This window comes from Trachemys scripta, chromosome 8, assembly GCF_013100865.1.
Source record: "Trachemys scripta elegans isolate TJP31775 chromosome 8, CAS_Tse_1.0, whole genome shotgun sequence".
NCBI classification, from domain to species: domain Eukaryota; kingdom Metazoa; phylum Chordata; order Testudines; family Emydidae; genus Trachemys; species Trachemys scripta.
In genome coordinates, this window is record NC_048305.1 from 51,992,955 (window position 1) to 52,004,672 (window position 11,718).

The 11,718-nt window shown below is 42.3% G+C and overlaps 1 protein-coding gene across 2 annotated transcripts in view; it reads left to right on the plus strand.

Annotated features, from left to right (window-relative positions):
- The window catches only part of SOAT1 (sterol O-acyltransferase 1), a 49,905-nt gene that overhangs the window by 33,652 nt on the left and 4,535 nt on the right, over positions 1-11,718 (plus strand). For both annotated transcript variants that reach the window (XM_034778435.1, XM_034778436.1), the window contains exons 7-15: positions 301-583; positions 2,496-2,574; positions 3,420-3,501; positions 4,301-4,346; positions 6,120-6,249; positions 6,800-6,897; positions 7,555-7,653; positions 8,738-8,873; positions 9,826-9,971. In XM_034778435.1, the coding sequence (XP_034634326.1) occupies positions 301-583; positions 2,496-2,574; positions 3,420-3,501; positions 4,301-4,346; positions 6,120-6,249; positions 6,800-6,897; positions 7,555-7,653; positions 8,738-8,873; positions 9,826-9,971 (1,099 nt within the window). The remainder of the gene's footprint in view (positions 1-300; positions 584-2,495; positions 2,575-3,419; positions 3,502-4,300; positions 4,347-6,119; positions 6,250-6,799; positions 6,898-7,554; positions 7,654-8,737; positions 8,874-9,825; positions 9,972-11,718) is intronic.

Consider the following 11,718-nt stretch of genomic DNA (forward strand, 5'->3'; position numbering starts at 1 on the left):
AACAGGCACTTAAGTCCCATTGAAGCCCATATGACTTAGGGTTAAGCATGTGCTTACACGTGTTGCTGAGTCAGATCTTAGTCTTTCAGCCAGTCAGTGTTGTCAACAAGAGTGAGTGTGGTTTGGTTTTGCACAATGCACTTGTCCATTAAGGAATTGAATTGAGATCATCTACCAGCTGTTGTCTGCTAATGTCGCTTTCTGTGACCACTGCAGAACTGGGTTGGAAGCTTTCATAAAAAGAGATAATGAACACCACATACCACTAATCTGGCTTTGTCTCATATCTGTTTCTTTTAGGCTGGTGCTTGAATTTGATCTTTTGGTCTTCGCTTTTGGCAAGTTTCCTGTTGTCATTTCCACCTGGCTCTGCATGTTTCTGTCCACGTTCATTTTACCCTATGGCCTCTTCCTGCTGTGGGCCCAGGGACACTGTTGTTCCTCCCACCGGAAAATCCGCTCCCTCTTCTTCGGAATGCTCTTCATGCTCTTCCAAAGCATCGGGCTTGGGCTTGGGCCAACGTATGTTGCTGTGTCGTATGCTCTACCTCCAGCCTCTCGGTTCGTTATAATACTTGAACAGGTGAGTCCCTGCATGGTGACTTTAGAGGCAGGACAGTTGATGGCTTTGCATGCTAGAGTGAAAATTTTGTCTAGGAAAGAACTTGCTGAAAAGCCTTTTTTTCTCCTCAAAAAGATATTGTAGTGCCTGTCTCTGCATGTGAGACAATAACAATTTGTAACTAAAAGACCTCATTACTCTTGGCAACTAGTTCTGATTTTTAAAAAATAATATTTTCTATTTTATTAACAGGTTTTCAATAATTGTACCCTTTGCTGATTGAATTAAATTCAGTATCTGTTAATATGATACAGTTGCACTAGACTATTGCGCATATATATATAATATTTAAATATCATCTGTTTGTAGACCAGGTGTACCCATGTGACTGCTAGAAGCAAGAGAGAAGTGGAAACACTTGAAATATTGCCAGTTCCCAGTATTGGCTGCTTTTAGAACAAAAGTAAAAATTTAAGGCCACTTGACCATTGTCTGTGATGTAAATTAATCTAGTTGCCACACAACAGATAAGGTGCAATACCCATACAGAGGGCAGAACAAATCTGTGTAATTTCTCAAGCTTTAATTTTGGGTTGTCTTGCAACCTCACACTCATTTTACTTGCTGCTCTGTCAATGAAGAGCGCAGATGACATTAAATATATTCAAAAACGGTAGGGAATGGTTTTGAACGGTCTCCGTCTAAAATAGCCATTCACCTTCTTGGTGATTTTGACTTCTAATACTGTAGTTCTAAATTCAAGCAGTTTTTTGTGCCCTGTGCATCTAAATATGAAGAATATATATATCCTTGTGTAAGATCTGCAGCATATAAAATATATGGCCATATTGACCCAAACAGCAAACGGTTTAATGTAGCAAACATTGCTTCTATGGCCCAAGTGATGCAAGGCATTTGCTTCTTCGTAATACTCTGTGATATTCACAGAATAATCTTTCAGTTGTATCCCAAGTAGGAAGGTGATAACTGTGCACAGTTACATTTTGAGGGATCCCATCTTGAGTAGATTAAATATAATTAGAGTTAGAAAAGTTCTAGCTTTTATAAAAGGGGGGTCAGATTTTTACTTTAAACTCCCATGAAACATGTTGTGCTGGCCTGACAGAGAATTTAAGATCCTTCTTGAACAATTATATTCATACATAGAAGAGAAGTGTACACCTCTATTGTGACCCAGAAATAGTTCTTAATAGCTATGTTTGACATTAGTTTGTTGCTGTATATTCACGTTTTGTGTTTTGAATGTATTCACAACAGTCCTGATGTTTGTAATTCTAGAAGCAGTTGTCACTGTGAGCGTCTCAAAACAGGAGTCGCCAGGACTCAGAGAGCAAGTTTGAGGAGTATTAGCTGCCAAGCAATTATCAGTTCCTGAGAGGAAATTGTGGGGGGCAAAAAAAGTGAACTGAACAGTAGGCATAGAGCTCATGTGCTGGTGCCATCTTGCTTCAACTTGATCACTTAAAAAATGGAGCCATATACTCAATAAATAATTCTAGATTGACAGTAATCTCAGTGCTGAGAACAGCTGGGGTATCGAAATGATGTGATTCATTGCTTCAGTCTAGATTGTGTTCGGTTAACCTGACTAACATTTTATTGGTTTCCATGTCATATGGCACATGCACTGGACTGGAGCTCATTTTAATTTCCACCTAAATTACAAAACTGTTTGGATTTTTTTGGAGGTGCAGAGGGGGCAAGTACCACTACTATCTGCATACTTGCCCCTTCTGGTACTCTGAGTGTTTAGTTGAGAGGTGAACCTATAGGGGGAACAGTACATACCTGTGAAAAGAGACTAATACGCTGAAAGCGTTACCCAGATGCATCACTCTGTCCCACTGGAGTGCAGAGGCTGAGGAAGTTGAATTGTGGACAATGGGATCTTGGACACACTCTTGTTTTACAGGTTCGTCTAATTATGAAGGCTTATTCATTCATTAGGGAGAATGTTCCTCGGGTCCTGTCTTCAGCCAAGGAGAAGTCAAGTGAGTAACTTACCCCTGCTTCCACTAGATGTTTTTGGATAATTTGTTTTACTCTTCGCTTCCTGAGTCCTCCTTCCTCTAGGGGTGAAATTCACCCATATACATATGGTCAGCCGAAGACTTCTGTGCACCATTTATAGTCTCAGATGTAAGTGAGTCTTTAATGTGGCTAGAGAGGTGCCTGAGCTCTGTGGTGGCCCTCTGCATAGAAGTGAATTTCACCCAGGGTGACTGAGTTATTACAAAGAAGTAGAATTAGAACTAGTTTTAGAGAGACAGTAAGTTGACCAAGACCTCTAGGGGTTTTCTACGTGCTTTTAGTGCCAGGGGATCTTGCTACCACTGGGACATCCACAAGAAATGGTAGAGGGGACTTTGGTGTAATGCTTCAATCCAAAGGACAGCACCTCTAAGAAGGCAGTAGCCCATCTAGAACTGCACAGTAAAGTTAGCATGGAATAAGAGCCCAGATGTTGGTGTAGGACTTGGTCTGCCGACATTCTGGCCCTGAGGTACACATGATATCAGTAATCATGACACACCGGCAATAACTCCTTTAAAAATGTGACTGTGTGTAATGACTGCCAATTTAACAACATTGTGCACCGAGTGGCTGCGCTGGTTTCTCTGAACTACATGTCCCAAGCAGAATTCCTGCTAATTACTAATCTGTTTTCCCTCTGTTCTTTTTCTGGCAATCTAAGGATTCTGCCTCCTTTACTAAAGTCTTCAGGGTGATGGCTAGTGAGGAGGCCTAGGTTAAGTAGGCAGAAGGCTAGTGAGGGAAGCACCATGCCTTCAGTGTGCTGAATGCTTCACTACCAAATACTCTTTTGCTCTTTCAGGCACCGTCCCAGTTCCCCAAGTTACCCAGTATCTGTACTTCCTCTTCGCTCCCACCCTCATCTACAGGGACAACTATCCGAGGTAATGTCAGCAACACTGATATCTTTATGTAGTATTCTAGAAGTCTGAGCTGATGTTTAATGACTCCAAAGTGGGAACTACCCCCACTTTACTGAGGTACAGAGAGATAAGGTGAGTTTCTGCAGGTCCTATGCCAAACTACTGGCAGGGCTGGAAATAGCACCCCAATGACTTGACACGGACCTGCCCTCTGCTAACCAATCTCTAGGTATTTTAGGAGCTTTTCTGAAAAACTGTCTAGAGTTAGATCTAGGAATGAAACAACCAGATGCTAAATGTCTTTAGAAAGAAAAGGAACTGTGAAGACTAGTCCCTTAGATTTTAGTTAAATTTGAGTATCTGCCATAATATGGAGTTGTTAAGCAGCTCCATCTCTTGGATTTGAGAAGGAACTACAGATACTTCTTAAATACACTTAGCCCAGGAGTTCTCAAACTTTCATAGTATGGGGCCCATTTTAGTGGCACTGTCTAGTAGACTAACCTTCTCCCATTCACAGTCATTCAGACTACTATCTCCTTATGTGATTGCATATGTCTATGGCAACTACAGCAATTTCTTACATGAGAAAGTAATATATTTTGCTGTCTTAATGCACTTTACAGCTGGCAATAAGGAGGAGCCATGAGCTTTCTATAGACCATCAATATTCCACAGACTAAACCTCTAATTTAAACTTTAATTTAGTTCTGTGCTCAAGGGATGGGATGGTTACAGAATACAGTTGTACTGGGTGAAATCCTAGATTCTCCAAAGGAAGAGTTTGTTAGATGTAACATTGTGCTCTTTCTCTTTGTAGGAATCCCATGATAAGATGGGGTTATGTAGCTACCAAGTTTGCACAGGTGAGTCTAGTTTAATTTTTGATCATCTTAATACATGTCCAGAGAATTCTCAGACTCTATCAGATGGAATTGTCGGGCACTTCCTGCTTGAGGCCTCAGCTTATGTGAATTATTCAGCAATCAGCTTCACCGGAAAAATACAGAAGCCCTTCTAGTGATTTAAGAAAAGAAAACTCTCTGATCCCTGCTATTATATTAATATTTGTACCCTGAAATATTTTGTCAGATACTCGTCTAATTCCTTTTTAAGAAAAAAGTATTTCTACTAGTTGCTTCCTTCAGTGAATTGACTCGATATTTTATCCACCCTCTGATGAAATTCTGTCATAATTTCAGTTAGGGATTGACTTTTCCTTATCTTTGATTCACGACCATTGGCTTTTATATTGATGCAGAGGGCAATAGAAACACCAGTATGCATTTTACCAATATACTGTGGATACTGGAGAAGGGCTAATTACCTGGCACAACAAAGAATTGATCTGAGCCTTTGCCTTAGTTTTGAACCACACCCATTTTGGAAAAGGTGGTTTACCACTTCAAGTGCTCCAGACAGAAACACAAGTGCCAGTATATCTCTTGATCTCCAGCTCTCTTTTGAAGACTTGAGGTTTTGATAGTTCAAGCCAAGCTTTTGGATGCTTATCTGAACATTAAACTTTGTTACTTGTTTTATCATTTGAATGGCCATACCTTATCAAAGTAAATAACTTTTAGTTAGTTAGTTCAACTGAGATTGGTGCAGAGGACACTTACACTTCTGTATTCTCACCTCACTTTTTCTCTAAACCTAGCACTGATCAAGATTTTGTGAGTTTGGGAAGGCAGTGTGTGTATGTTTGTGGGGCCAGTGACAAGAAACTGTGTCCTTTGCCCTATGTGCTTCAATGAGCACAGTCGTTCATTGTTTCTTGCTGTAGTCCAAAGAAACTTCCAGGTCAAGTTTTATTGGACCCTCAGCGTGGTGTGACCTGGAATTCTGCCACTTCACAAGGAATCCTTCTTTGCATCTAAATGGCACTAACAAAGGGGCCCAGCTCCCTCTTGATAGGCTGTTCTTGATGTGGAAGGAAAGGGGTGAAAAAACGTGTACTCTAGTTGCAGTACGGTATGTGCATTTATAACGGAGCTTAGGTGAGCTGAAAAGCCATTTATAAAGTGAGTCAGGGAGTTCATCCTGTCAAATTACTGTATTGACAGAACTTCCCTGTTTTAAAACTTTGAATAGGGAGTCGCCTGATGAACCAAAACCAGGGTCTTGAATGGCCTGGCCTGTTGTAAATCTTCTCAGATGGAAGAGAAATGAAGATTATAATATATATGAAATAAAGATCATAATATATAATGTGTGCTCAGCTCTGTCTCAATGTCTTGGTTAGATCCAAATTGTGAGATTTCTCGCTTGTATTTTGGGCATCGGCATAAAACTATTCAGCTTCATCATCTGCTAGCCCTGTATTAGAACTGCTCAGAGCTGCCACATCAATAGGTGGACTTGGAGAAATTTATAAAGCTACTCTGGCAGAACAGTGACAATGCACTGACGTTACCACATCAGTTATCTGGGAACAATGCTCCAACATTAATTGAAAACAAAAAATTAGAATATTGTGGGAGTTTCATTAATATTGTCTCTAATCCAAAAAGTCTGTGGGTGGTGGGAAGTTCGGGGTGGTGCCATTGTTTCTCTCCCTTCTGTAGAGAGTTGCGATGTTACAAGTGTTACTTGTGCATTAATTTTTCTTATGGAGTGTGACTGCTCTTGTGCTGCAGGTGATTGGTTCGCTTTTTTATGCCTACTACATCTTTGTGCGACTCTGCATCCCTCCATTTCGGAACATAAGTCAGGAACCCTTCAATCTACGAGGGCTGGTCCTCTGCATTTTCAATTCCATCCTGCCAGGTGAGACCCAGGTGGCTGTGCAACATTACAACCTTCCTCCATTTCCCACTTAGGCTAGACTTGTAAAAGGAGGGTTAAGAGAAGGTGCCAAACTCCTGCTCACAGGATTTATGTGAGATGGGTGTTTTTTCATAGGGAGGGGAGAATTGGTCACTATAGCAGATATGGTTGCCCTGCAGTGCACCTATCCTGTGATAACTAAGAAGATAACTTGCTGTTCTGTTGTTAAATAAGACTTTCTCCATGAAAGTTCAGCAATGAGATATTATAGCTTGAGGGCATGAGAAATTCAAACAGAACTTCAAATTTTAATTCTGGCTCCTTTGTCAACAGTCTCTGCACCATAGAGCAACCTTTGTGTGTCTTGTGTGGTGAGGTACCCTTTAAAAATGATAGTTATAGATTGAGTAATACAAAATCTGGTTCCTCCTGTTAAACCTGTTTGCAGCAGATACAGTTTGATGGCTGTGTTTATGTATCCCTGGTCACAGATGAGTAAACAACAGATGTTGTGAAATGAGTATGGGTGTTTTTTGTTCTGTATCCCCAGGTGTTCTGATTCTCTTCTTGGTCTTCTTTGCATTCCTTCACTGCTGGCTTAATGCATTTGCTGAGATGCTGCGCTTTGCAGACAGAATGTTCTACAAGGTAACAAGGTCTTTCTTCTGCAATGTCTGTAGATGTTGCTGCTGTTCTCCTCAGATGCTATCTTTGTTAATCAACCCCAAATGAAATGATTTTAGTCTTATGAAGTTCCTAGAATTGCTTTCTCCAAATGAAATAGGGTCAGGAGAGGAAAAGAACTTCAGAGAGCTCTGCTGCATGAGGCGTCCTAGCAGCAGAAATGCTACTGATGTTCATTGTAGGGGAACTTCCTTCTCCAAAGTCCCCCTAGATCAGGATTGAGGCATCCCAGTGGGGTATTGTGGAGGAAACTTGGCCTGCCAATGCCTGTATTACCTCTCTGTGAGTAAACAGGACTGTTCAGCCGCCAGAACTGTCAAATCTTTTCATTAGCATGACCATAACTTAAATTTTTCATTCTGTTTGACCACTGCAGTTCCATAGAACTCAGTTATTGGAGTAACTGTCATACCCCTGAAAGATAAAGATGCTACAAATGCCATAACCTGTGGAATCTTGCAATGCAACTTGTTAAATTAACTGGGATGATAGATTGTGTGGCTAGAACAACTAGTCTCCGCAAACATTTTCAAACTTAGTTTTCAAAAAAGAGTTAATGGAAGACCTGTCACTAACGCCAACTATGTGCCCTCTTCTCCCCTTTAACTGTGTGTGTTTCAGGATTGGTGGAACTCCACATCGTATGCAAACTATTACCGAACATGGAATGTGGTGGTACATGACTGGCTGTATTACTACGCTTACAGGGACTTTCTGTGGGTGAGCAGCAAGCAGACTTGGTCCTCATTCTTTACCTCTCTTTGAAACACTATGGCATCTTTTTCTAAAAACGTAAGGGGGTGGGTGTAAGAGGGGAGCTAACACCATTCCTCGTGAGAAAATAAGTAGTAGTTTGCATTGCTAGAGTCCTCATTGGCTTTGGAAGGGCACTGATGTGGAGAAGCGCCCTGGAATAGCTTTCATCCAGCAAGGTTATTTCTGCAATTATGCAGAAATCACTGAAGAGGATGACAAAGGAGGAAAATGTGGTGAAGTGTGAATTAATGTAGTGGTGTAGGAATGGAATCCATATTAGAACTTTTTGTAAATTGTTTTGAATAAATGAATGTTCAGTAAAAGCTCCTCCCTATTTCTATGCCAATTTTACGGAAGCCAATGTCTTATCCTGTAGAGGTGCAAAAAGGTCTTGCTTTTTGATTGATCCGATGACTAACAAAAAGAGTCAGTGACTGACAAACTGGTGATCTGCTGACCTTTGAGGGGGAGATCACAAAGCCTTTCCTGCAGAATGGGAGGGGAGACTTAAAATTTAACTGTAGACAAACTAGTAACCTGATTGTGAAACGCTGCTTCATAGTGCATTCAGGGATGTGAATGACCAAATTCAGTGTCTTGGTATGGGCAGCCACTTATGCATGTTAGGAGAACCATTGAGTTTATTGATCTACTCACATGCATAAAGTGCAGGACTGGGGCCTAATCTAACGCTTTAATGAAAGGTAACAACTGAACCTAATAGTATGTTGGTTCACAGAACTGTTATATTCTGGCATGGTAATATGTTGTTTGAATAGATGAGCGTTGGTGTGTTTTTATATTTCATGTGCATTCTCAGGAAATGAGAATCAGAGTAAAAATCCCCCAAAGAATAGACACTTTCCTTAATCTAAGGAATCTGTAATGTATATGGCATTTTAAAGCTCCTCGTGCATAGCAGGGGCAGACCCTAACTAGTCCATTAACATTACTTTAAATGTATTAACCTCCAGTGTAAAATAGAATAAAGTATAACAGAACAGCTCTGTATTTGATATGTTCCCCCCACCCCTCTTCCCATCACCAGTTCTTTGGTAAGAAGTTCAAAGCTGCTGCTATGCTGTCTGTCTTTGCTGTCTCAGCTGCCGTACACGAGTATGTCCTGGGAGTCTGCTTTGGTTATTTTTATCCAGTCCTCTTCTGCCTCTTCATGTGCTTTGGAAGTAAGTCACCAGGAAAGCATTTGGTAAAAAATAAAATATACAGCTGGGGTAAAGTCCAGAGTCTAAAATGGTGATCAGGCTCTGTTGGGCTAGTTGCTATTCAAACACTTGCAGAAATGTTTCCTGTAGAAGAGTTCCAGCTGGAGACCAAATCCTGCAAACACGTGTGTCCAAAGAGTCACATTAAAGAGTTACTTATGTGTTTTCAGGATTGGGGTCCAGGGAGGCAAGGAATATAAGGGTGAGAGAAATTGTATTGCTCTACAACTAGCCATATACATATTCCCATGTATATAAAACATACCAAGTTAATGTATATAAAATTGGGCAGTGAATTTATAATAACATAACTTTTCCCTTTAGCCAGCCCTCAAGGATGAGTTACCACACTTCTGCCTAGTAGCCAATATTTTTATTTTTAAAGCCATAGCCTGAGGGAGTAGTTGCTCAGTTTTTATCTTGCTACAGTGACTGATGTGTATAGGTGTAGCCTTCCAGCATTGAGTTGGAGGATGGCATCTTCTCTTTCCCCTGCCTCTTTTTGTGGGAGCATGAGTGCAAACGTGTTTACTTTGTGGGTGGTAATTGTTATGGAGCAGGCACAGTGCAGATGTTCACAGCTGCCTCCCACCCCTTGCTCTGCCAGCGTTCTTCACTCCTCTGCTGTAGCACACTACCACTCCCGTTCTAAACTGAGGCTGCCAGATAAACCTGCCAATGTGATACATATCACTTGTGAAAGAAGATAATGAGCATGCTTTCCTGTGCTGTATGGACTTTTCCCATAATGTGCCATCAATACAGTGGAGATGGAAAGCAGACCGATGATCAAACTAATTTAGTGGAAATGAAAGGAGAATGTGAGACTTATTGACTCTTAATGTGGGTTAAAACCTGAGCTTGCAGATGTCCTGAATAGCGCACCTTGATGACTTTCTATTTCCTCTTCCAGTGGTTTTCAACTTCATTCTTAATGACCGTCGGAAAGGGCCCATTTGGAATGTGATCATGTGGACCTCTCTCTTCCTGGGCCAGGGTGTCATAATTTGCCTTTACAGTCAGGAGTGGTATGCACATCAGTATTGCCCCCTGAAAAATGTGAGTGATTAACCTTTGATTCTGGAATAACTAAGTGTACAGACAATGAGAAGGGACAAGCCTGGCTTGTGTAAAGGACAAAAGATTAGTGAGAGTCAGCCTTATGGGGAAAAGGGCGAGAAATTCTAATATGGTAGAGGAGAGCGGGAATGGACTGATATGGCATAATCTGGAAAATGGGGGTGATGATGTAAAGAAGTTGGTTTCTATTTCACTCTTACTGTTTTTAAACTTATGACATGAGCCCAATAACAAAAACTCCAGAATAGTACAAAATTTGAGACATAACTCTTACATGATTACTGACCTCTGAGATCATTTTGGAGAAGGGCTGACTCCACTAACAGACATTAGAGAAGGTCTCTGGCTGACAAAAACTCAAGGATCTAGTATTTTACTGCCCATTGTTCACCATCTCTCCCCCTCCCCCTCCACACATACACACGTTTTCAGTTTTACTTTGTAGGGTCACTTCTTTAAAGAAGTTTAAACAGTACATTTTATTTCACCCTGACTGTCAGTTTTCAAGTAGTGGGCTTATGTCCTTTAAACTCAGAGCACTTTAATCCGTTCAGGCAATATGTACTAGTATTACAGTGCAGGGGGGGCAGCGTGCTCAGCCTCCAGGATGAGGAGAAACAGTTGTGGGATTTTGTTTTTTTGTTTTGTTTTTGTGTTTTGGGGTGGGGATTTTTGTCTTGTGGGTTGTTGTGGTTTTTGCGTTGGTTGGGTCTGTAGGGAATTTCCACTTGCCTTCAGCAGTGGCAGTTGTAAAATAGTGAAAATAGAAACATGGTTATAAAGTCAAACATAGACAACTTCGCTCCTAAACACAAACCCTTCAGTGTTTGAGTAGTCTTGATAGCTCAACCAGTCTTGCACAGCACCTTGAAAAGTCATTCAAACCTATTCAGCAAGGTTTTACCTGAAGGCCATTCTAAGTGGGCTCAGAATTCAAGGTCTGGTCCTAAGTTCCCTCTAAGCTGCGCAGCTGCCTATTAAGCCCCATGCAGGGGCTCAGGGCTGCAGCGGGGAGAGATGCCTCTCCCCCAGCACGGACCTGCTGGGGAAGAGGCGCCCCTCCCCGCTGGCCCCAGTGCAGACCTGCTGGGGGAAAGGTGCTCCTCCCTGCTGGCCGCAACATGGACCTGCCCTGGACTTGCTGGGACTGGGGAAGAGGCGCCTCTCCCTTGGCCCGGCCTAGGACTGCCGGAGTTACCACAGCCAGGAGAGGCACCTCTCCCCCTGCCCCGAGCTGCTATAGTGAGAGAGAGCTGGAGGAAGTTTTTTCTTTCTCTCTCTCCCTCCACTGCAGCCCCAGGGCAGCCTGAACCCCCAAACCCTCATCCCTGGCCCAACCCCAAAGCCTGCACCCCAACCCTCTGCCTCAGCCCTCGTCCTGAACCCCTCAGCCCTGGCCCCACCCCCGAGCCTTCACCCCTAGCCAGAGCTCTCATCCCCTGCACCCAACCCTCTGCCCCAGCCCTGAGCCCTTTCCCACACTCCGAACCCCTCGGCCCTACCCCTACCACATGAATTTTGTTATGTTCACCAATATGAAGGTGATGTCACACATCACCTCCATATTGGTGCACATAACAAAATTCATTCCGTGCATGGATGTAAAAAATGAGAGGGAACACTGGTTTCTCTCCCCCCCCCCCCCCCCCCCCCCCCCCCCCCCATTACAAATATGTCATCTCTGCAGTTTTTGTATTCATTTCCTGTAGTGGTAGCTATCACCCAG